The sequence below is a fragment of the Macaca nemestrina genome, chromosome 13 (assembly GCF_043159975.1).
Source record: "Macaca nemestrina isolate mMacNem1 chromosome 13, mMacNem.hap1, whole genome shotgun sequence".
NCBI classification, from domain to species: Eukaryota; Metazoa; Chordata; class Mammalia; order Primates; family Cercopithecidae; genus Macaca; species Macaca nemestrina.
The window spans coordinates 28,112,719-28,139,306 of record NC_092137.1 but is presented as its reverse complement, the minus strand read 5'-3'; the positions used below and the strand labels follow the sequence as shown (position 1 = coordinate 28,139,306).

Sequence of the window (26,588 nt, the reverse complement as noted above, 5' to 3'; positions counted from 1 at the left end):
ACCCACGGTCTTAACATGCACATAGTGTCACAGCGTTCTGCCTCTCCAGCCAGACCTGTCAATGGAGACTGTGGTTGCACTTGGGCAGGGGCCTGGCTAGGGCCAGCTTGGCCAGAGATGGGCTGTGGCTCATCAGCCCTCAATTGATGGAAAAGAGACCCAGGCCTTAAAGAGTTTAGAGGCCAGGGAGGCAATACGACAAAGGAGGCACAAACACAGAGGGAAAAAGTGTGGTGCCATTGTGGAGGCAGGCAGTGGTGGTCAGGAAAAGTTCCATGGAGGAGGCCGTGACTGAGAAGATCTAAGAACACGAGCAGGACTTTAACAGACCCTGCAGGGGAGGTAAATAAATTCAATGTTCTGGTCTAAGGAGTAGCCTGAGCAAGGTATGGAAGTGAAAAAAACACAAGGTGTGTTCAGGAAATCACAAAATTCTCAGTTTGGCTGGACAATAGGATACACGTAGAGTCCAGCCTAGAGTGGAAAAGCGAGCAGGACTGTATCGCAGACTCTGAATGCCAGATGGAGAGTTGTGCATTTACTTCGCTTGGCAACAGAGAGGCACTGAAGCTTCTCAGCAAGGACGTTACAGGACTAGAATTTATTTCAGAAGGACAGTGACAGTTCTGCACGGATAAACTGAAATTGGAAGAAACTAGAAGAGTCCCTCAGGACCCATGGCAACTGAAAGACTGAACTAGGTAATGACAGTAGGAATAATAATACTCAGAGGCATTGTGGAGAGTGGTTTGTAGTCCAAAACAACTGGCTGGCTAACGGGCATGAGGTATGTTCAATGCCTTTAAGATGTACCACCTGGGCACCAAGAAGACATGAGTGTCATGAATAAAAATAGGCTGTAAAGAAGAAACATTACCTTATTGGGGGAATGATGAGTTTAGTTTCAGGCCCTTTGAATTTGAGGTGTCAACTGAACATACAGATAGACATGTCTATCTAGTGGTTAGAGAAACAGATCTGTAAGCAGGGAGAAAAGCTGAGATTAGAAATGGGGATCTGGGTGTCATCCACAAACAGGCAATGCCACGAAAGTATCTAGAGATGTTATCACAGGAAGCACAATTTAGCATAATTTAATGGGTTGAAAAAAGGAAGTAGAAGCAGTGAAGGAGACAAGGAAGGATCTAAAAACTCCAACTTACAGAAGAAAAAAGCTATATTATAAAACATATGATAGGCATACTATCATGAGGATCAGATGGAATGGTAAAGTGAAAAGCAGTTTGAATATTTTAAAGTACTAAACAAATACATATCTGTTATTGTTACAGTACTGAATATTTAATCTCTAGAAAAGCCAGGCTTTCCATAATCTTCCAAAGCTCCTTCTCCACCAAGTCAAATGGAAATGTGATCTCCCACTCTCTTGACCTCTTATAGGACTTAATAAGTATTTTCTCAAGGAGCACTAACTAAGCATCAACCATGGGCCAAGCACAGCAGCAGGGTCTTTCTCATCTACCTCCCGACTTGGAGTAGATGAAACGGAAACTTAGATTTATTCCTCTTCACAGAAGATGAAATGAAGCTCAAAAACGTTAACTTAAGCCAAGATTGCCAGCCAGTAAGTGAAGGAACAGGGGGCTTCTGATGCCATGTATTAATATGCCTTTTCTATTAAACCACAAGTCGCACCTTGCCGTATTTGTTCTTATCCCATTACTATAAGGAAATTAACAGGATGAGCCACATTTCATGTATGCTGACAGCCTCTGAAGCACCTAGCAAAGGGCCTCACACGTGGCCGATTCTCATTGGGTTTCTGTTGCCTGAAAGAACAAACATGCATATTGCAGGTACACCGGCCTCAATAACAGTGAGCGTTTGTGGGCTGGGAAGTTTTGAGTACTCATTTCCAAGGCAGATGTAACTTAACAAAAAGTTCTAAAAACAAATTCTGTACTTGTGAAAGATGCCACCTGGTCTGCCTCAGGGCTGGAGCGCTCTTTTCGTGCACCGAGTGGGAACAGCACAGGGAATGAGGAAGCTGGTTGTCTTTAAACCACTCCCACAAAGTGGCTCAAGCCAAGAAAAGGGCCCATACCTTTTGGGGAAGAGTGCTATGCAGATTCTTATGCCCATTTCACCTTTGGTTTCACTACTACAACTGCCAACAGTCTGGGGAAGAGGGAAAGGTAGAACGTGTTTCGCGCCAGCTCTGATGATGTAACCTTAAAACTCACAGTTTTTCTGCCAGGGGAAAAAAAAGCAACTGGTTGAGAAACTGTTTTTTCCCCTTTTCTAATATTCAACTAAAATCTAATTTGCATCACTGACTACTAGCTTTTTTTTTTTTTTTTTTTTTAACATAGCTCACCACTGACTTTTTTCTTTTTTAAATTAACAGAACTTACTCATGTCTAATTCAACTGATTGGTTTTGGTTCCTTGGAAAACAAATGTATAGAGCCAGAAGTATGTTTATTTCATAAATGTCCCTTGTGCAAGAACACAAAGTTCTTCTCAGAAGCATTTACTCTGCAAGCCATAGAAATGCACAGTGGGAGACCGGTAAACAATATGCATCTAAGCATCGTTAAGGGCATGCAGCCATGTGCGGCAGGGCTGCCAGAGACGCCAAACAACTATTCCAGGACCCTGGGCAAACAGATTCAGAAGTGGGATCACATTTCAGAGCTTCATCAAATTAGAATACATTTCGGAGTCTTCTACCAACGAATCTAACAGATGTTCCCTTTTGTCAGGTTTGTCTAATTTGTAGTCTTTTTAGGGTACAACAAATCAATATTTTTTCCTACATATGATGACAAGACCCAAAAGTAGTCTTTTTCTTTTCCAATTGCTGGGAGTAGTTAACGTGAGTATAATATCTTTGCCTACTGCATGGACAAGCTGGGACAGAGGAACAGTCAGACTGGAATGGGGTTCCCCCCAGGTCCACGATATTTCTCTATGCCCATGGAGGAGATGGTGGGAATGCAAGCCTTCTCTTGGTAATTTTTACCCAGTGTGGATGGGACTATTGGTCTCCCCTGAGCCTCTCCCTGTCGAATGTACTGCATGGGGCTTGGGACTTCCTAGAAAGAGCCATAGCAGAAGCCAAAAGAAGTACAAGCCTCAGCTGGGGCAAGAGTTTGACATCGGCTTTGGGCAGGTCCACATGGGATGCTTTTCCTATGACTCTTGAAAGAACTTTCCAAGTCTGAGTCTATAATCAATGCTTGGATAGCTAAGAGTTGACAAGATAGTATAAAACACAGAACACAAATGAGAGCTTAGCACAGTCAGTTCTCAAAACCTATCCCATGACTATGGCCCTCTTGAAATGGCATTATGTCTGTTCTATGCTCTGAACTCTGGAAGAATTAATCAAAAGTATTAACAACTTTAGCAAATATCTAAGCCCTTATAGAAGTCATACCCCAAGTTTATTTCTTTTATGTTAATCTTTCTCTAAAACCTCGTTTTGAAAACTTCTACTTAAAGATATAAGAATGTGGCCGGGCGCGGTGGCTCACGCCTATAATCCCAGCACTTTGGGAGGCCAAGGTGGGCGGATCACGAGACCATCCTGGCTAACATGGTGAAACTCCGTCTCTACTAAAAATACAAAAAATTAGCCGGGCATGGTGGCAGGTGCCTGTAGTCCCAGCTACTCGGGAGGCTGAGGCAGGAGAATGGCGTGAACCTGGGAGGTGGAGCTTGCAGTGAGCTGAGATCGCGCCACTGCACTCCAGCCTGGGCGACAGAGCGAGACTCCGTCTCAAAAAAAAAAAAAAAAAAAAAAAGATATAAGAATGTTTGGTAGTTTGTTTTGGTATTATAAACGTAGTTCTACCAAGTGAATTTGTATCAAGCAGGAAAAAAGTACAAGACCTTTCAGTGAGGCATTTTCCAATATTTTGGTGAGAACTACTTATTCACCTAGAAGACTGCCAATTAGGCAACTGATAACTGTGTATTGCATTTATGCAAGGCATTAAAGAAAAGACTTGTCCTGTAGCTTGCAATTCAGCAAAAGATTTTAAATAATCTGTATCACCAATTAAAGCTATGATGGGCAGATTATAATATAAATATAGATTATAAGATTAATATAAATTCAGTGTTACAAAGAGCTCTGGGGAAGGCTAGACTAATTGTCCTCAGGGGAAATGGCTGGTAGAGATGGCATTTGAATAAGGCCTTAGAAAGGGTATAGTATTTCAACAGGAAGAGGGGGTTAGAGAAGGGCCTTGGACATGGAAGGAGCAGCTTTAGCAAAGGTACAGAGGCAAGAGACTGCTGGCAACGTAAGAAAACTTCAAGTGCTCAGGTCTGGCTGAAGGACACAGTATATGAGGGGAAGTAACCGAAAAATGATCTAAAAGGGTATGCTGTGGAGAATTCTTAACATAAAAAAGAAGAAGGAAAAAAAAAAGGAGGAAGGACATGAGAAAGCTGGACTTTGGAGACAGGAAAAATGACTTTTAAAATATATCTTTCCCTAATCATTTCCCACACATTTTAGATTTTTAGAGTGAGAATACTTTATTAGCAAGTTTATTTGCAAATTAGGTGTAGTAACTTCCAAGAAAAACAACCTAGCTGCTGGAACAAATGTTTTTCTGAGCTGGCAAACTATTGCCTGCAACTTAACTAATATATTCATATTGCCCACATCTTGCAATTGTTTCATTAACTCTTTTCTCATCACCAAAGCACCTTTGTAATTTAACTCATTAGTTACACAATGAGTGGCTACGCTAGAACTGGTACTTGCTCCCTTATTTACCCATCCTCTCTTTTTCTGCCCCAGCTTATCCCTGCTAAACACTCACTCGTTCTTCTCCTATGAACTATATCAATAATAATAACATTCATGGCTATTACTTGCTGAGTGTTTGCTATAGTGCCAGGCCCTGTGATTAATGCTTTATAAACAGTATTAATATAATCCTGAAAACAACACTACGAAATAGGTATTATTATGTCTATTTTATGACTGAGGAAACAAGCTCAGAGAAGTTATATTTTGTGCCAGCTGGTGAGCGGCAGGAACCAGGTTTAAACCAGATCTGCTTGACTCACAGCCCGTGCCTTATGCCACATCATTCTACTGCCTCTGGTATCCACTGATTGCTTACTAATATGGGTCAGTATTTTCAATTAAAAAAATAATAAAAGACTCTTTGGGGCAAGGCACTGTGGCTCATGCCTGTAATCCTAGCACTTTGGGGTGACGAAGCGGGCGGATCACCTGAGGTCAGGAGTTCAAGACCAGCTTGGCCAACATGGTGAAACTCTGTCTCTACTGAAAATACAAAAAATTAGCTGGACGTGGTGGCTTGTGCCTGTAGTCCCAGCTACTCGGGAGGCTGAAATCCGAGAATCACTTGAATCCAGAAGGTGGAGGTTGCAGTGAGCTGAGACTGCACCACTGCACTCCAGCCTGGATGACAGAGTGAGACTCTGTCTCAAAACAAACAAACAAACAAAACAAAACAAAAAAACCATTCTTTGGGAGGCCGAGGCAGGAGAATCACTTGAACCCAGGAGTTTGAGACTAGCCTGGGCAATATAGCGAGACCTGGTCTCTACAAAAATAAAAATAAAAAAATTAGGCATGCATGGTGGCGCCTGGAGTCTTAGCCACTTGGGAGGCTGAGGCAGGAGGATCACTTGAGCCCAGGAGGTTGAGGCTGGTCATAAGCATGCCAATACACTCCAGCCTGGGTACAGAGTGAGACGCTGTCTCAAAACAAAAATTAAACATTCATTGAGTGCCTGCTACTGTAAAATCCTGTTCTAGGTGCTGTGTCAGATATATTTTTTAAAAAGAGAATGCCTATAGATTATTGATGTTCATAAGCTCCCATATTTGAGTATAAACAGCTGTGTCATATTGGTTTTTAAGATGATGTGTCCATGATTTATAAATTAGAGCAACTAAGGTGGGAAGGTGTAAAAATGGCTCAGTATTTTTACTAAGAATGCTAGATAGTGACCACATCTACTCACAGACAGAAATCAGTCAACTGTGACTAAATGACTCACAGAGAAGTTTAATAATACATTTCAATCAGAGTCTGTAAAAACTCTCTCTGCTGATGAAAAATCTGTCCTGTCAGAAGTTCCCAACCAAATCTGCTTATAATCCATTTTCAATGAACCGCAGCTTCCTTTGAAGTAGAATAAGCTACTAAAGCATTTCACCCACAATACGCACACTATGAATCCAGGCCTTACAAAATTCATTACTGATGAATAATGTTACTTGGTTAGAACACAAATGCGATATCAAACTACTTCTGCCATGTAGCCTGAATGTTGTGTAAAATTATACACAGTTACTTCGATGCAGCAAAATAAAACATATTATCTTTTTAAGCTATCTATTTTTAATACGAGCTTTACTAACTTCTGAGTCAGTTTTTGCTAAATATTTTAAAGATGTTTAGCAGCCCACTGTGGGCTACAACTATTCGAACTCCAGGGAACATCTGGAAGGAGTCCCAATTTTGGACTCAGTCTGCCTATTCTTTTCTCTCTACAAAGGTACAGTATTCATGTTACCAAATGCACAATAACACTTGTCAAAAGGGTGTAGCAGCAAGTACTAACTGCATTTACTCTGCAATTGAAACTCTTAATATGATGAATTTTTTAAGGAAACAAAAGTCAATGAAGAGAAATAAATGTAAGAGTTCAAGAGTGGCAAAAGAAAGAATGAGACATATTGGTTAGCAAGAAGTAGCACCGGGCTACCTAATGTTAATGACACTTACTGCTCAATTCGAGGTGACAAGTACAGCTTGGGGTACACCTGGGTGGCTTCAGTGTCCTCAAAACTAACAGAGAGGAGGGCCACATCTTCTCCAGGGTCTTCATTTACATCCTTAAACAAGAAGTAAAAACACAACATCAGCACCTGTTCTCCTAACATCTTATTAGTGACAAGCTCACAGTCCACTGGCATTGAAGTCATGACTGTGAGTTACCCTTATTCCACTTTAGCTTAGCTGCTTAGCACATCCTTTCCACACACCTACCCACTCCTCTAGAGGGATGGATTTTAAACTTTCTGAGCAAAGCCCACCACAGCAAAGCGAAAGACCTCCACCTATCTCACTTGTTCCCACATTCGGGGGTAAGGGGCAGGTAGTGAACCCGGTGGTAACAAAGAATTCAGCAAAAATATAATTAAGTTGCAGTAAACATATTACTATAAACATAATTTATATCCTAAAACATCAAAAAAAATTAAAAATCCAGTAATTTTCTTATACCTACCTTGACAGTATGTTGTAAGTTATTTAAATAGCAAAAATTCCCAGGAAACATATCACCATGAAGAGTGTCACCATACAAGCAAATGACAAGGGGGTTAGGTACACATCTACTTTGGCAAAATAATAATGGATGATTCACATGCCAACCACAAGACATACATATTTAAAAGTCTAGTTATAAGAACACTATAAGACAAAACATTGTTGATCCAAGTATGTACCAATGAACATCGTGAGGTTAACCAAATAACACACAATAAGCTAAACTGATAATGATAAAACTAAACTTACTGTAATTTATAATTAAAAAGCAAGAATAGCAGGCACTGAATATTATAAACAACTCAGGCCAATGCTGATGATACACTGATGAAGTGTCCTGAATCAAAATTGTGGAATTTACAACTATGTGCACGTGCTTTATGATTATTGCCAAGCACCAGGTGTCTGCCAGGCTTCTGAATAAAATACTGAATTAAAATAAGTCTCGTAGCACACACTGATTTTAATTTGTGAATACCAAATTTTAATAACTCTTAATTTATTTTTGGTTGGTAGTGGCTCCAAGTCAAATATATAAATTTTAAACAATTACTAAACACTTAATATGTGTTAAACACTTAACATCTTCCACTCATAGAGACTGGTAAGAATGGACCTATATTTCTGGATCAGTTCATAGGTCCTCAGGAGGTTTCAGCAGCCACACCAGCAGCAAGAGAGGGAGGGGTCACACCTAGACTTTAAGACTCACTACTCATGAGCTTGCCATTGTATCTTCAACCTCAGATACAATGTCTTTTGTCCGTCAGGCCACCCTTTCTTTTCTTTCATCCTGGGAAGTTGGCCATCACTCATCCTGCTCAACTCCAGAACCTTCAGTCTCCTTGCTCTGCATTCTCTTGTGCCTATAAGATGGATGAGTGTGACATGTATACACAGGGACAAGAACCACAAGTCTCTCCCATCCTAAAAAAGAAACATTTTTAAAGGAAAGGAAAGAATCTTGCTGAACTCTACAGAGTTCCTTGGATTCTCTCTCCTCTCTCTCCTCCCCTTCACAGACTGCTTGGAAGAGTTATCTACCCACTCTCTATTCCCTTCCCTTCCACTTATCCCTTAGCCCACAACAATAGCCTACTACTGACCCACAAGTTCAATGAAGACCGTTCCCACCAAGGGTAACCACGAAATGCACCAAATGCTTCTCTGTCCTTTTCTTACTTGATGTCTAAACAATATTTGACATGGGTAACCACTTGCCTCTCCAAACTCTCTTTTCTTGCTGTTCTTTTCCTATTTCTTTGGCCACTTCCCTTTCCATTTTCTTTCTTTTCAAAAAAATTTTAGATCACAAAATTTAAAAAAATTTTAGATTACAAAATTTAGGCTTGTCTTACCAAGTCAAACCACACAGAAGTTTATAAAGAAAAAGCTCTTCCACTCCTCCCTTGCCCCCCATTTTTCAAAGTAACCAATATTAACCAATGTGTAGGTAGCTTCAAACTACTTTCTTTATGCTCATAAAAACATATACATGACACATTTGCATATAAACAGCTCTTTAACCTCCTGTTTTGTTTTCCCTAATGGAATCATACCGCTCCACCAACTGCTTTTTAAATAGCCACATAATATTTCATGGCATGGATTTATTTTTTATTAAACCATTTCCTTAGCAACAAACTTCAGGTTGTTCACAATTCTTGGCCACTTGATAGTGCTGCAATAAATATTCTTTTGTGTGTGTATGTGTGTGTCAGTGTGTGTACATGTGTGTGTGCACATCTGTTAGTAGTGGGACTTGTATTTTTAAATAGAGAACTAAAACTGAGCTTGTTGGGTCAAACATTATGAACATTTTACATTTCTAAAGAATTTGATAGATTATTTTCTAAAACTTTTGCAACAGGCTGGGCGCGGTGGCTCATGCCTGTAATCCCAGCACTTTGGGAGGCCGAGGTGGGTGGAGTACCTGAGGTCAGGAGTTCGAGACCAGCCTGGCCAACATGGTAAACCCTGTCTCTACTAAAAACACAAAAATTAGCCAGGTATGGTGGTGCACGCCTGTAATCCCAGCTACTCGGGAGGCTGAGGCAGGAGAATTGCTTGAGCCTGGGAGGCAGCTGCAGTGAGCCAAGATGGTGCCACTGCACTCCAGCCTGGCTGAGTGAGACTCTGTCTCAAAAAAAAATAAATACATACAAATTAAAATTTTTTAAAAAATTGCAACAATTCACATTTGGACCTGTGAGTTTGTATAAGCCTGCTTCCCCTCATCCTGAATCACTGGATAACACTGGCTGTTACCACTCTTTTTAACATCTGGAAAACGGTATCTCCACTTAGATTCAATGAATGAGGCTGAGCAACTTTTTACTTATTTATTGATCATCTACATTTCTTTTGTAAATTTCCTAGTCAAATCCATTATCCATCTTGCTTTCAGGTTCTTAGTCTTTGTTGTTGTTGTTCATTGGATTTCTTAACCTTTTTCTGTCACATGTGCTAAAACTATTTTCTCTTTTTGAGTTTTTACTTCATTTGAGGGCTCTTCTGCCATCACAGAAAATTTAGATTTTTGCAGAGTTAAATCTGGTCAATAACTCTGAGGTTCTGTAACTACTTCTCTAGTTTTTAATCTTATATTGTTATAATTTTAGTTTTACATTGTAGATTTGCAATACCTCTGGAATATATTTTTAGGTGGCATGATATAAGAAGTATAGTTTTGTTTTGTCCTGTTCTGTTTCTAATTGGGTGAGGAGGGGGATGAGTGGGTAAGAGCAGGATCTTAGCACAGTATCTGGCATACGGAAACCACTCAATGTTAGCTGAATGAATAAATCAGTGAACAAATGAATGTTCATCCCTAACTTTTATTCTCTACATCTAGAGATTTTTCAGGAACCTACTTTACAAATTTTTTTGTCACCAATGATGCCTAGAAACTAAATGCTGGCTCCCTGCTCCTGGCCTTGTTAATACACCAAGTCCTCCAGAACTAGTGACTAAAAAAAGGAGAGCCCAGGTCAGAAGTCTGAGCTTTCTGATCACTTCTTGCTCTTTTATAGATGATAGAGTATTCAACTTTGAACTTTCCTTTCTGTAAAATGAGAATGAAAATTGTAAAAAATACGGCCAGGCACGGTGGCTCACGCCTGTAATCCCAGCACTTTGGGAGGCCGAGGCAGGTGGATCACGAGGTCAGGAGATCGAGACCATCCTGGCTAACACGGTGAAACCCCGTCTCTACTAAAAATACAAAAAATTAGCCAGGCATGGTGGCGTGTGCCTGTAGTCCTAGCTACTTGGGAGACTGAGGCAGGAGAATGGCGTGAACCCGGGAGGCGGAGCTTGCAGTGAGCCGAGATCGTGCCACTGTACTCCGGCCTGTGTGATAGAACAAGACTCCATCTCAAAAAGAAAAAAAAAAGAAAGAAAATTGTAAAAAATACTTAAGGTCTGCAACAAACAGAAACTACTCAATTGTATAATATGACTTTAAAACTCATCAAACATCTAAAACTAAGGCTAAAGCTGAGCTTGAAGACATTCATAGGAACGAATTCATTTTATGATCTAAGTGTAGAAGTAGCCCTATGTGAGTCAGATTGGTCAAAAAAGACAATTAAAAGAGAAATAACATTTACTTTCAGAAACCTTTCCCCAATAACTAAGATTTCTTATGTAAGGTCAAGGCTAGAGGCTATGATCACGAATCACATAACCTTGCAAAAAACACACTGCAAAGAACCAGGGGCCACCAAAATCCTTTTTAATTGGGGGCTTTATTCCATATGCCTACGGATAATTTATAATTATTTCCCTTTCTGACTTTCAAACTTTCAATTTCACTACTATTTCAATAAAGAGCGGAAATGCTTAGAGACAATCTTCCAAACAAACAGAATGACCCTGGTTTATATAATCAGCATTTATCATCTGGCATCCTGAAAAAAGTACATAAAACATGAGTCTGAATATGAAACTAGTTATTTCCAGGAGTTCGTTTTATATGTTTTATTCCTGTTGGTATGGCACATGAGATTTCCCTGAAATGGTATTTGATTCCTAATGGATATCTAAGTTTGAATTTGAGTGCTTAAACAAGCCCATAGAATTCCAAAAATACAAATCCACACAGTGCTGTTTCCAGTTTCTGCAACTCTAACAAGCATGTACATGTGTTCCCTCCCATCTGGGAAATTAGAAAAGAAGCTCCTGTACCATGGTTCTGAGAAGCTAACATTACGGATGATTACTGTAACCACTAATGGCAGCATTTGGAAAACAGGGGGTGGTTACAGCAAAGTAGGGGACATTTAAAAACGTACAAGTATACATTTTCAGGGCTCTCTATCTGCACCATTTGAAACTGCAAAAGGCTTAAAATGGGAGGAAAGATACCGAATTTGATAAAGCTAAAGAAGAATATTGTCTCCCACCTTTATAAAAGTCTGCCAGGCACTGACACACATACAGTGAAGCAATAATGGCCATGATACTCTGGTGAGATGTAACAGTGGGTCTGGCTCAGCACCTGATTAAAGCCAAAAGTTCCTATGGCGTATAATGAATATTCACTATAGGTGAGCTCCTGGCAGGCTGGGAGATTTTCCTGTTCAATCTTGCACCCCTAGTGTCTGGAACATAGTACATACAGAGTAACTGGTGGAAAAAAACAGAATTAATGCAGAGATAACTAAAAGAATGAGTAAATGAATGAAATAAACCACCGAACTAGCTTTTCTAAACAGAGGAATATTTGGGTTCCAGGACGGATGTTATAAATGATGGAATTAAGTGGAAAATGCTCTCAATAGGAAAGATTCTCAGTATTTATTTCTTTAATTCCTTAAGTCTATGCTTACTAAAGATTTTATTTAAAAAAAAACAAAAACAAAAAAAACCCAACACAAGTCCGAACTATGTATCGCCAAGGATACACCCATTAATAAGAGAAAATACTTCTGGTCAGATCATAATGGTTCATTTATATAACTATTCTCAATTGGGGCTCTTTGCAAATATCAAAAGAGTGTAGAAAACAACAACAATTAGCCTTGGAAATGAAAGTAAACCAAGTACAATTTATCATTATGCTCTACTCCTTTGATATGCTAATTATCCCAAGTAACGATAGCAGTCATTAAACAAGTCCCTATATGTTGAGAACATTAGTGTCAATATAGGTACAAACTACCAATTAACTAATTGCTGAAAGACATTAGCTGAACCAGAAATACTGCAAATCCCAGGTCACGTAACAGGACAGTAAAAAAGTCATTGTATTTCTCAATTCAAAAAGGCTAAAGTTATAACTGTTACTAGCAAAACCACTCAGGAGGTATAAATGGCTATACAGAAGCTATTACACAGTATGTCAAAAATCAAGTAAGTGCTTCTGTGTTTATCTGTTTATTGGCCTTGAACTCCTGGGCTCAAGTGATCCTCCTGCCTCAGCCTCCCAAGTAGCTGAAATTACAGGCATGAACTACCACACCCACCTAAGTAAGCACCATTTTAAAATGGTATTAAACTAGACTCAGAATTAAGTGTAATTCCTCAAGTAACCAAAAACTAGGTCTAGGTAACTACTTCATCACACAAAAGTTATGAGTTTTGTCGCCTATTCTGTCACCCAGGCTGGAGTGCAGTGGTGGGATCTCAGCTCACTGCAAGCTCCACCTCCCGGGTTCATGCCATTCTCCTGCCCCAGCCTCCCGAGTAGCTGGGACTACAGGTGCCCACCACCACGCCCAACTAATTTTTTTCTATTTTTATTAGAGACGGGGGTTTCACCGTGTTAGCCAGGATGGTCTCGATCTCCTGACCTCGTGATCTACCCGCCTCGGCCTCCGAAAGTGCTGGGATTACAGACATGAGCCACTGCACCTGGTCAAGTTATCAGTTTTTGACAAACTATATGCAATTTGCAAAACAGAATCCTATTTTAAAACATACACAGTGAGGTTAGTATTTTAGAGGCTCTGATATTCATCAAATTATATAAATTTAGATATTTTAAATGACGTTTTTTCAAGTGGGAGAGAATAAAACTCTCCTAGGGTACTACCATTCATTCAAGCATTTAACAAAATAAATAAAACATATAGTATGTTACAAATGTTACAGAGAAAAATTAAAGCAGGGAAAGAACATAAGGAATGAGGAGGAAATGAAAGTTTAAAAGGGGGTTCAAAGTTGGCTTTATGGAGAATCAGCAGTGGCCTTTCATTACTTCACAGAGACTGAAGATAAAAAGTGCTCTTGACTTGCTACATTATATATCAGCATATGCGGCCCCAGTCAAAATTTGAATTTGGGTTCTACTGGCATAAAGACATCACAATGGGTTACGATAGGAATATGGCAGGAATGAAATAAAATCTAAGCAGAAGAGATAGTTAAGAAGAAGGAAAGTGATATATGTAAGACCTTGATCCCTCTGCTGAGAGGTCTCTGTCTCATAATGATACTGGTCATTTCAGTAATTAGGTTATTTCCTCTTCATAAATATACGGGGAAATGTACACGTGCCAGGGAAAGCAGTATAGTCAGAAAGCAAAACAAATCCAAAAGTAAGGGAATACAGTTGAGCCAAACAGATGAGGAAGAGCAATAAATGGGTCCCCTGTGGCTAAACCTGGGGCTTTATTCCATGAAGAAGGATGTTGCAGCACTGGATTGGGGGTTCCAAAAGCCTAGTTACAGCCTATCTCCATCAAATACTGAGTTCTTGGTTAAAAATTATCTTGATATTTTGATATCCCTTATGAAGGCAGCATTTAGTAGAGTTACTTCTGATTTGGTTCCTCCCAATGAAAATGGGAGTAAAAATATTCTCCTCATCTAGTCCAGATAAAATGGGCTACTCTTTATACATTAGCAGAACCTGACTAACATCTTTGCATTTGCCATTCCCCTTCTTAAAAAGCTTTCTCTCCTTCTTTTCTTAATTGGTGTGGCTTTCAGTTTAACTCTGATTGTAAATTCACTTGGTCCATTGAGATTCCTTTCAATTACAATCTGATCTATGTCCTCCCTCGGTAGTTTTCCCCATGTTGCTTCATGAATTTCTCATGCTGTTTCAGCAATACATTTTTTATATTCCAAATAGATTGTGAATTTCTCGAGGGCAGGGTAGAGATCTCCTTCTTCCTACTAGGCCCAGTAATATCAGCTAACATTTATTCCATGTTTACTCAATAGTCATTGGCTTCCAGCTGTATATGCATTATCTCTAATCTTCGTAACAACTGTGTAAGGTAGAAACTATTATTTTCACTTGCAGATGAAGAAACTGAGGCTCAGAGTTCACTTGCTGATGAAGAAACTGAGGCTCAGAGAGATTAAATGATGAAGATGAGTTTTGAACCTATGTATGCTGACTCAGACCCTAGACTCTTAATCCTTATACTATATTCTCTAGCATGCTATTGGGCACAAAGAAGAGACTCAGCACCAGTGCTCCAAGAAATGTATAAAAAACTTGGAAACTCATATGCAGGAAAGATTTACTATACATTTATTTTTTCTACATTTAGTTTCTAAATAGTATGTCCCAAAGATCATGAGCAACTTAAGGAACCATTTCTTCTTCCCTTATTATCCAAGAATAAACGATCTTGTCTGCACCAGGCACACAGTGGATATTCAAAATAGGTTAAAAGTATATGCTTTATATGTTTTAATGTCTGCTTTTAGAAAGTACAGAGCAAGAGATTAAAATTAACAAATGTATAAAGACTAAAGGCTATAGAAGTCACTGTGCCAAATTAAATGCATTCACCTGACATCTTTATACAGACTCAGTTAATTAAGGAAGGAGAATGGCTTCTCTGAGGACATCAGTGAGGACCATGGCATTCTAAGGTGGTAATATCAACCTTCCTGCAATAATGTACAGTTAGGGCCATTCTATGATTAACTAACTATATTCAGTGAAAATAAGAAGCACTGATTGTCAGGTCAGGAAAGGATAACTGCAATGTTCTTGAAATAGCTATTTCTTACAGGGTGAGCCCAGGACACCAGGACAGAGCTGCTACCACCTGCCCATGCTTCCAAAAGTGACATCTTGAGCTCATTACTACTAGATATCATGATACAGAATAGGGTAAGTTTTTTTAAAAAAATTCTATCTTGCTTATTATTTTCGTTAACAAAGATGATTTGACTGCTCTTATTTATGCAGGAATATGCTTGTGAAGCTGTACTTATCCTTACTATATTGGTTATAGCTACTGTTTATAAAGCTAAATTGAAACACACGTCATACAAACAAACTTTAGGGAGGAAAATCCTGGCTCTTTTAAAATAATGATGATCAATATTTTGTTGGTCAAATACTGTCCCGTCAGTTATTATACCCAAAAGACACAGCCTTGAGAATCACCAGCTTTTGAATAGTCACAACATTAATCTAAAAGGTGTGTGAAATGGAGCCCCTACTCTGGAGGCCAGAGAGGTTGGGTGAGGGGAAGCCTTTGTAGTATAGCCAGGGTGCTCACTGGAAGCAAATGATGCTTCCTAGCTTCTGCCAACTTCTCTACTCATAAAAGTTTTTAGAGAAAGAATCTAGAGTGTGGAGTTTCCCCTACTGCCCTAAGTGTGCTCTTAATGAGTTTGATACGCCTCCTCTGGGCTTACTTAAAGTATCAGTTTTTGCCAAGAAATTCCTAAGCAAAAAGAATAAAGCTGGAGGCATCACACTACCTGACTTCAAACTATACTACAAGGCTACAGTAACCAAAACAGCATAGTACTGGTCCCAAAACAGACATATAAACCAATGGAGCAGAACAGAGACCTCTGAAATAACACCACACATCTACAACCATTTGATCTTCAACAAACCTGACAAAAACACGTAATGGAGAAAGGATCTCCTATTCAGTATGGTGCTGGGAAAACAGGCTAGCCATACGCATAAAACTGAAACTGGACCCCTTCCTTACACCTTATACAAAAATTAACTCAAGATGGATTAACAACTGAAATGTAAAACCCAAAACCATAAAAACCCTAGAAGAAAACCTAGACAATACCATTCAGGACATATGGGTGAAGGCTTCATGACAAAAATGCAAAAGCAATTGCAACAAAAGCCAAAATTGACAAATGGGATCTAATTAAACTAAAGAGCTTCTCTACACAGCAAAAGAAGGTATCATCAGAGTGAACTGGTAACCTACAGAATGGGAGAAAATTTTTGAAATCTGCCTATCTGACAAAGGGCTAACATCCAGAATTTACAAGGAACTTAAACATATTTACAAGAAAAAAACAAACAACCCTATCAAAAAGTGGGCAAAGGATATGAACAGACACTTCTCAAAAGAAGGCATTTATGTGGCCAACAAACATATGAAAAAGAGCTCAATATCACTGGTCATCAGAGAAATGCAAATCAAAAACCACAATGAGTTACCACCTCATGCCAGTCAGAATGGCAATTATTAAGAAGTCAGGAAACAACAGATGCTGGTGAGGTTGTGGAGAAATAGGAATGCTTTACACTATTGGTGGGAATGTAAATTAGTTCAACCATTGTGGAAGACAGCATGGCAATTCCTCAAGGAGCTGGAACCAGAGATACCATTTGACCCAGTAATCCCATTACTGGGTATATACCCAAAGGAATACATATCATTCTACTATAAAGACACATGCAAATGTAGGTTTACTGCAGTACTGTTTACAATTTTTGCAACTGTTTTACAAATCATATTGAACTACATCTTTTAGTTTCTCTGAGTTGTGACGTTATGCATTCCTACTGATAAAAACCTTGTGCCAGACTTTAATCCAAGAGCTCAACAAAACAAGTTCAAACAATACTGAATTTTTATTTAAGCACATATGAAACAGACATTAATACCATTTACCACATCCTTAATACGTCTCCATAACTTAAAGAAAAGGTAGAAGAGGTATTCACCTAAATCGTTTAGATGGCTCTTTTAATGGATAGAAAGATTTAAAGTGGCAGTTGATATAGTGGACATCTGTGACATTGCTTGCCTGACACTCTCTCCTCTCTCAGGAAGCTCCTCTCTCTTCTAGGCCCCACCCTCAGGCCCCAATTCATAGAGCCCCTCAAAGAGCTGCCTGTCCTAATCCCTGGGAACAGCTGATGGGTCTAGGTAAAGGCTGGTCCTTTCTTCAAGATTTGTGACTAAATGTAGGTCAGTCTCTGTAGATGCAGAAGAAATGGTGAGCTGCCATATTTCCCATATATAGAAGAAACCAGGCTGTGGTGGGAGAGAATAAAGCCAACCTGCTGGGAGAAGTGCAGTCAAGAGAGGACAGAGTCCAGGCAGCGTCCACACCCTTAGTTCCTGTGGGTCTTGGTACAGCTGTGTCCCTGCTCTTACTGTGGTGTGACTATTCAATCTGCTCCTAGCTTTGGAAAGCTAATAAATTGCACTATATGCCTAAGCTGGTTTGAAGTGGTTTTCCTTCACTTATAACCAGCATTTTCTCTGGTAAATTATTAAACGAACACAGATGATATCATGGCAAATCAAAATCTACAGAATTAAGTGCTAAAAAGGGCTCTCATCTGTGGGTTATTTGAATACTTACTATACACTATGGAATGCTGGGCCTTCATCAGAACCTCAAAGGGCTCTGAGGACACAGATAAGCCGCATGCCTCCTCACGTGCCACAGGAAAGCTTTGCTGGAGCAATCTGCCTGCAGCACCGGGCTCTGGCTATAGCTGGGCTAGTTCTCTGGATTTGCTGCCTCTCATCTTGGTGAACTTCAAATAACACCGTAACACATCCTGGGCCTTAGAACACCTTGCACTCACTGCTCCTCTTCAATCGCTGAAGGAAAAGGTATCAGAGGTGCCAATGCGAGAGGCAGAAAACCCATGGTAGTATGCCATTTGAATACATGAAATATTTTGCAAGTTTATCATGCAACTTAACAACTACATAAATACGATGATCTTCTAGCTACAGACAAAATTTTGGTCAAAGAGATTACATGCTTTCATTTTTTTCCATATGACATGCTAAATGTGGGCATTTGGAGAAGCAAAAGGTTTACACAGCTTTTGCAAATGTATGTGGAAGTGCCCAGCAAGATCCAGGCATGAGGAAGGTGCTCAATAAGTTAGTTTCACTTCCCTTATTTCGTTCAGATTCTTGGTCTGATATCCTTTTCAAAACTATGCTATTCTTCCTGCTATTAAAGCTACACCCTGTTCTCTCCTCTCCAGGTTGCTTTGAATTCTGGAGTTTAGAGATTCTTCCCAGGTGGTTCTGTGGGTGAAGACAGAAGGGAAAGTCACTCTAGAAGCTAATAACACCTTTGTTCCCACCCACCCAGCCAGCAGGTCACTTGGCTCAGATTGTCTGTGCCCATGGCAACTAAGCAATTGGTTATTTCCAAGTTATTTCAGATACCTGGCACCACATGCTCATTAACTGGAGACCATCACAAACCACAAGCGGTAGAGAATGGAGCCCACTAGAGACTCTCCCTGTGACGTGATCAGAGGTCTTTTGATTTGCATATTGTTATCTGTAGAACCGAAAGGGCAGCTTAGAGTTGAAAAAGAGAGGCCTGGAGCCATATCCCTCTGGAACTGTCTATGGGAAGGCCCTGTATAGAAAAGGAGCTCTGAGAACCAGTGTAAATATCATATCTTTCTCCCAGCCTCAAAAGCCCTCCTCCATCTACAGTAGCCTGACATTTAAGCTCCTCCAAGGTGTCTTCCTCATTTCTTTCTTTCTTTTTTTTTTTTTTTTTTTTTTTTGAGACGGAGTTTCACTCTTGTCACCCAGGCTGGAGTGCAATGGTGTGATCTCGGCTCACTGCAACCTCCGCCTCCCAAGTTCAAGCGATTCTCCTGCCTCAGCCTCCCAAGTAGCTGGGATTACAGGCATGTGCCACCACGCCCAGCTTATTTTTGTATTTTTAGTAGAGACAGGGTTTTTCCATGTTGGTCAGGCTGGTCTCAAACTCTTGACCTCAGGTGATCCGCCTGCCTCGGCCTCCCAAAGTGCTGGGATTACAGTCAACAGCCACCATGCCCAGCCTCCCAATTTCATTTTTCTACCACCCTGTTGATACACCGTAACTACTGCAGGTTCCCATACTCCATGTCATCACTCCATCAGGTCTCTGCTCTGCCACTCAATCCTGGATGCCTTCTCCCAGGTCTACGTCCCCCAACCCCAAATCTCCAAATTGGACCTACTCTTTTTTTTTTTTCAATTTATCTATTTATTATTTTTATTTTTTATTTTTTTGAGATGAATCTTGCTGTGTCCGCCAGGCTGGAGTGCAGTGGCACAATCTCGGCTCACTGCAAGCTCCGCCTCCTGGGTTCACGTCATTCTCCTGCCTCAGCCTCCCAAGTAGCTGGGACTATAGGCGCCCGCCACCACACCCAGCTAATTTTTTGTATTTTTAGTAGAGATGGGATTTCACCGTGTTAGCCAGGATGGTCTCAATCTCTTGACCTCGTGATCCACCTGCCTTGGCCTCCCAAAGTGCTCGGATTACTGTGGACCTACTCTTTTAAGTTCAATTTAGAAGTCAAGACTTCCTTGATCCTACCAGCTCATATAATGGTCTCTCCTTTAAAATCCTACAGGTTTTTAGGTACACCCAAATATGATAGTATTTGATTGGTTTGTGTGTGTGTGTTTTAAAGTTATTTACATAAGTGTTATCATTTATCTGATTGGGTTCCTTAAGAGCAATGACTGTGTTTCATTCATTTTTGTATACAAAATGAATGTATTAATTCATTCATTCATGTTTCATATTTTGTATTCAGTGTCTAGTATGGTGCTTACCACAAAAATAGGCTCCCAATAAATATCTGATAAACAAATGTATGAATGTATCTAATAAACAATGTATATGAGTGACCACGTATGTTTGCCAGTAAATTACTGGCCAGTAAATTACTGTTTCAAAACTGGGTTTCAAAAGCAGACTTCCTTAGTAGACACAACAGAAATCTATTGAAATTATTAAATTGACTTTCCAATGTAAATCAGTTGGTATAAGTTTGGGCAGAATAGGCCATTTGTCCCCAGGTTTAGATCATGCCCTGGAATAGGAGAAACTTTGGATCTGTACACTTAACTGAATGATCAAACCCTAGAGTGCAGAAAAACAACAGCAATCTTTTTGCCATGTCTAACCATAATCTGGCCTCCTAAAACTAAAGCTAATAAACTTCTAAACAACACATTATATGGTGTTCACTGAGTCAACACTCATGATTTGCCAACCATGTGTAAGGCAAGCACAATAAAGACAAACAAAAGGATTGTAAGAATCAGTCTCATCCCTCAAAGAGGTTAATATAAACACATGAAAATGAGAGAAGTTTCTTCCTTCTTCTTCAATAGGAGATTCTAAAAGGTAATACATGATTAATTATCAAGAGCCCTATAAGGAAAGGATGAAGAACTCCTCAGTTGTTTCTATGTATCGTGAAAGAATTCATTAGACTCTTTTCTGACATTATGCTTTTAAAAGAAAAGAGATAAAGAAAGCCAGAGAGTATCCTGAGACTTTGCTAGAGTCGCTTATCAGCTGAAGGAGTTTTGGGACTGAGACAATGGGGTTTTCTAAATATACAATCATGTCATCTGCAAACAGAGGTAACTTGACTTCCTCTCTTCCTGTTTGAATACCCTTTATTTCTTTCTCTTGCCTGACTGCCCTGGCCAGAACTTCCATTACTATGTTGAATAGAAGTGGTGAGAGAGTGCATCCTTGTCTTGTGCCAGTTTTCAAAGGGAATGCTTCCAGCTTCTGCCCATTCAGTGTGATATTGGCTGTGGGTTTATCATAAATAGCTCTTATTATTTTGAAATACATTCCATCAATACCCAGTTTATTGCATGCAAAAATCACAAGCATTCCTATACACCAATAGTAAGCGAACAGAGTCAAATCATGAGTGAACTCCCATTCACAACTGCTACAAAGAGAATAAAATACCTAAGAATACAACTTACAAGGGATGTGAAGGATCTCTTCAAGGAGAACTATAAACCACTGCTCAAGGAAATAAGGGAGGACACAAACAAATGGAAAAACACTCCATGCTCATGGATAGGAAAAATCAATATTGTAAAACTGGCCCTACTGCCCAAAGTAATTTATAGATTCAATGATATTCCCATCAAGCTACAATTGACTTTCTTCACAGAATTCGAAAAAACTACTTCAAAAATTTCATATGGAACCAAAAAAGAGCCTGTATAGCCATGACAATCCCAAGCAAAAGGAACAAAGCTGGAGGCATCATGCTATCTGACTTCAAATGACATGACAAGGATACAGTAACCAAAACAGCATGGTACTGGTACCAAAATAGATATATAGACCAATGGAACAGAATAGAGGTCTCAGAAATAACACCACACATCTACAACCATCTGATCTTTGACAAACCTGACAAAAACAAGCAATTGGGAAAAGATTCCCTATTGCATGGTGTTGGGAAAACTGGCTATCCTTATGCAGAAAACTGAAACTGGACCCTTCCTTACACCTTATACAAAAATTAACTCAAAATGCATTAAAGATTTAAATGTAAGATCTAAAACCATAAAAACCCTAGAAGAAACCCTGGGCAATACCATTCAGGACACAGGCACGGGCAAAGACTTCATGACTAACGCGCCAAAAGCAATTGCACCAAAAGACAAATTTGACAAATGGGGTCTAATTAAACTAAAGAGCTTCTGCACAGCAGAAGAAACTACCATCAGAGTGAAGAGACAAACTACATAATGGGAGAAAATGTTTGCAATCTACTCATCTGACAAAGGGCTAATATCCAGAATCTACAAGGAACTCAAGCAAATTTACAAGAAAAAAACAAACAACCCCATCAAAAAGTGGGCAAAGGATATGAACAGACACTTTTCAAAAGAAGACATTTATGTGGCCAACAAACATATGAAAAAAGCTCATCATCACTGGTCATTAGAGAAATGCAAATCAAAACCACAATAAGATACCACCTCATGCCAGTTAGAATGGCAATCATTAAAAAGTCAGGAAACAACAGATGCTGGCAAGGAGGTGGAGAAAACATGAACACTTTTACACTGTTGGTGGGAGTGTAAATTAGTTCAACCATTGTGGAAGACAGCGTGGTGATTCCTCAAGGATCTAGAACTAGAAATACCATATGACCCAACCATCCCATTACTGGGTATATACCCAAAGGATTATAAATCATGCTGCTATAAAGACACATGCACACATATGTTTATTGCAGCACTATTCACAATAGCAAAGACTTGGAGCCAACCCAAATGCCCATCAATGATAGACTGGATACAGAAAATGTGGCACATATACACCACGGAATACTATCCAGTCATAAAAAAGGATGAGTTCATGTCCTTTGCAGGGACATGGATGATACTGGAAACCAACATTCTCAGCAAACTAACATGCAAACAGAAAACCAAACACCACATCTTCTCACTCATAAGTGGGAGTTGAACAATGGGAACACATGGACACAAGAAGGGGAACATCACACACCAGAGCCTGTCGGGGGTAGGGGGCTGGGGGAGGGATAGGATTAGGAGAAATACCTGATGTAGATGACAGGTTGATTGGTACAGCAAACCAGTATGGCACATGTATACCTATGTAACAAACCTGCACATTCTGCACATGAACCCCAGAACTGAAAGAGGAAGGAAGGAAGGAAGGAAGGAAGGAAGGAAGGAAGGAAGGAAGGAAGGAAGGAAGGGAGGGAGGGAGGGAGGGAGGGAGGGAGGGAGGGAGGGAGGGAGGGAGGAAGGAAGGAATGGGTATCCCAAGAAAAAGTATGAACATCTTCTAGAAGTGGTAAAAGGTGAGGAAAGCGGCTCTGGCTTTCCCAGCCTGCATAATGTTAAATAGTAAGCTACGGAGTGGAGATCATTCTACCTCTTCCGGTTTTCAGAACATCTAGTTCAAAATGCCTAGAGACAGAAGGACCCCCAAAGTGAGGGTGTAGCATGAATTTGTGAACCATAGGCAGCTAAAGCCTGGATGAGTGGATGACTTCATTTAGAGCCTTGCTATCCAGAGCAACGCCATCAGCTACACCTGGGGGATATTTTTAACAAATTCCTAGGTTATTTGTGTGTGGACTGAAGTTTAAGAAGCACTGGCTTAGAAGACTGGCAATTAAGAAAAAGAAAACAGGTCCAAAGATGAAAAAAAGAACTGAAAAGCAACACACTGAAGTATTATCCTATGATTAAACAGGAGAACACAGATGAACTGTGATGTTTCACTGGTCTAGGAAAGTGAAAGATATTTTAGACAAAGTTTAGGATTTAAGAATAAGTATACAAGTGACAAAAAAATAGACAAATCGAACTTCATGAAAATTTTAAAACTATGTGCATAAAAAGACAAATACCAATAAGGCAAACTATGAAATGGGAGAAAATATTGTCAAATTATATATCTGATAAGGGATTAATATCCAGAGTATACAGAGAATTACTAAACTCAATAACAAAAAACCAAACAACCTCAATTCAAAAATGGGCAAAGAACTTGAATAGACATTTCTCCAAAGAAGATAAAGAAACAGCCAGCCGGGTGCAATGGCTGATGCCTGTAATCCCAGAATTTTGGGAGGCCAAGGTGGGTGGATCACAAGGTCAGGAGTTCGAGACCAGCCTGGCCAACATGGTGACACCCCAGCTCTACTTAAAAAATACAAAAAAATTAGCCGGGCATGGTGGTGCAGGCCTGTAATCCCAGCTACTTGAGAGGCTGAGGCAGGAGAATTGTTTGAACCCAGGAGGCAGAGGTTGCAGTGAGCCGAGATCACCCCACTGCACTCCAGCCCGGGTGACAAAGCTAGATTCTATCTCAAAAAAGAAAAAAATGAAAGAAAGAAACAGCCAATAAGCATATGCAAAGATGTTCAACATAAATCAAAACTACAATAAGATACCACCTCCAATCCATTAGGATGACTACTATCCAAAAAAATAGCAAGTGTTGGCGAGAATGTCGAGAAACTGGAGCACTTGTGCACTGTTGGGGGTAGTGTAAAATAGTATCGCTGCTATGGAAAACAGTATGGCAGTTTCTCAAAAAGTTAAAAACGGAATCACCATATTATCCAGCAATACCACTTCTGAATATATACTCCAAAAAACTGAAAACAGGATCTTAAAGAGCTATCTGCACACCTGTGTTTATAATGGTATTATTCACATTAGCTAAAAAGTAGAAGCAACCGAAGTGTCTATCAACAGACGAACGGAAAAGCAATATGTGGTATATATGTACACATATATGGAATATTATCCAGCCTTATAATAAAAAGAAAAATCTGACATCCTACAACATCGATGAACCTTGAGGACATTACACTAACTAAATTAGCCAGTCACAAAAAAGACAAACAGTACTGCACAATTCCACTTATCTGACGAACGAGAGTAGTCGAAATCACAGTGACAGGAAGTGGAATGGTGGTTTCCAGGGGGATGGTTTGTTTAACAGGTATAGAGTTTCAGTTTTATAAAATGAGAAAGTTACAGAGATGGATGTCATGATGGTCGTACAACATTATTATCAATGTACCTAATATCACTGAACTGTAACTAAAAAATGGTTAAGATGGTTTTTATGTTATATGTATTTTATCACAATAAGAAAAATTAAAGAAAAGAGAATAAGCATCTATGGCATGTTCCAAAAACTCAGATAAAATGGAGGAAGAATCATAGTAGAAACTGTAAAGTACAATAAGGTACTTCTCAAATACTCTTCATAATGGTCACATTCATATACCCTGGATGAGCCAGAGAAAGGGGTCAGGTGGAGAGACCTGGCGTGGGCAAGACTATCCCCTTTGGGTCAGTGATATCAGTGAAGCTGTGCCATTGGTATAATGGTATAACCAGGGATGAGGAGTAAAGAAAATCAGAAAATGTTAAAGGTAAAAAGGACCTTAGACATCTGGTCCAGCGGTTGACAGCCTACTTTGTGAGAAGTAGGGAATCAAATGTACCTCAAGAGTATGTGTCTTGGCTGGGTGCGGTGGCTCACGCCTGTAATCCCAGCACTCTGGAGGCCGAGGCGAGCAGATCATGAGGTCAGGAGATCAAGACCATCCTGGCTAACATGGTGAAACCCTGTCTCTACTAAAAATACAAAAAATTAGCCAGGCGTGGTGGCGGGCGCCTGTAGTCCCAGCTGCTTGAGAGGCTGAGGCAGGAGAATGGCGTGAACCCGGGAGGCGGAGCTTGCAGTGAGCCAAGATCACACCACTGCATTCCAGCCTGGGCGACAGAGAGAGACTCATCTCAAAACAAACAAACAAACAAAAACAAAAACAGTATGTGTCTTTAGAGCAGCCAAGGGTAAACCAAATGGTCCCCATGTAAGCCCTTGGTCCCTATGTCAGCCCTTCCTCCCCTGGTCAGCTATAGTGGCTACTATTCTGTTTTATATAATCATTGCAGGAGAAAGATTCGTTTGTAAAAATATTTCTAGTATATTAAAAAGTAAACTTTGTAACTCTTGATTCCAACACCAAAATTCCACAAATTTACAAATGGAGAAACTGAGATAACGGAAGTTATCTGTCCAATATGTAGCGCTAATGAGATACAGAGATGAAACCAAAACCCATGACTGCTGATTCCTGCATCAATGCTTTTTTTCACGACATCATTCTGCTATATCCAAATTTGCTTTGAAAATTCTTTGTCACTTACTAAATGAGGTTTGTGTGAATAAAAAAGGAAATGCAAGATCCCAAAGAGGAAGAGAGATCAAAAGTGTCTCTACACTGAGTTATGAAGAATAGAAATATTCATAAAAGGAAGAACATATTATATTAATAGCTCCATAAATGAAAAACTATAAATGTTGGACTTAGCATAACTATTGAGTAGGTGGCTTTGTTAGAACTTTACTAATTATAGAAGTGCTGATGAACAGATTTAGAAGAACCATAAATTCAGTCAGACTTTATCACTGGCTTGGGTTAGTAAGAATATTTCTTTAATTTCTAAACTAATAACAGGTTTAAGATAGACCAGTTGATGAACATTTATAGTTTCATGCTTATGAACAGAAATTGTGACATTTCACGATGCATAAATGATGATGAAAGTATTGAAGCATCCTAGCAAGTTGCAATTCTCCAGGGAAGCTATTAACAGCTTAACATTTCTAGTTCACATTGGAATGATTCAACTTGAATAAGACAAGTTCTCAAAAAATTTTATACTAACTAGGCATGAAAGAATGCAATTAACATAGCAGACTAGGTTGAGCCCTTAAGCTAGGTTTCTTGGGTCTA

General features: G+C 39.6%; 1 protein-coding gene across 12 annotated transcripts in view; it reads right to left on the bottom strand.

Moving 5' to 3' along the window:
• BABAM2 (BRISC and BRCA1 A complex member 2) overlaps nt 1-26,588 on the bottom strand; it is a 493,307-nt gene that overhangs the window by 202,790 nt on the left and 263,929 nt on the right. For all 12 annotated transcript variants that reach the window (XR_011611569.1, XM_071076430.1, XM_071076435.1 and 9 more), the window contains one exon: nt 6,749-6,858. Coding sequence is in view for 11 of the 12 variants with exons in the window: in XM_071076430.1 (XP_070932531.1) it covers nt 6,749-6,858 (110 nt within the window). In the remaining variant the exon portion in view is untranslated. The remainder of the gene's footprint in view (nt 1-6,748; nt 6,859-26,588) is intronic.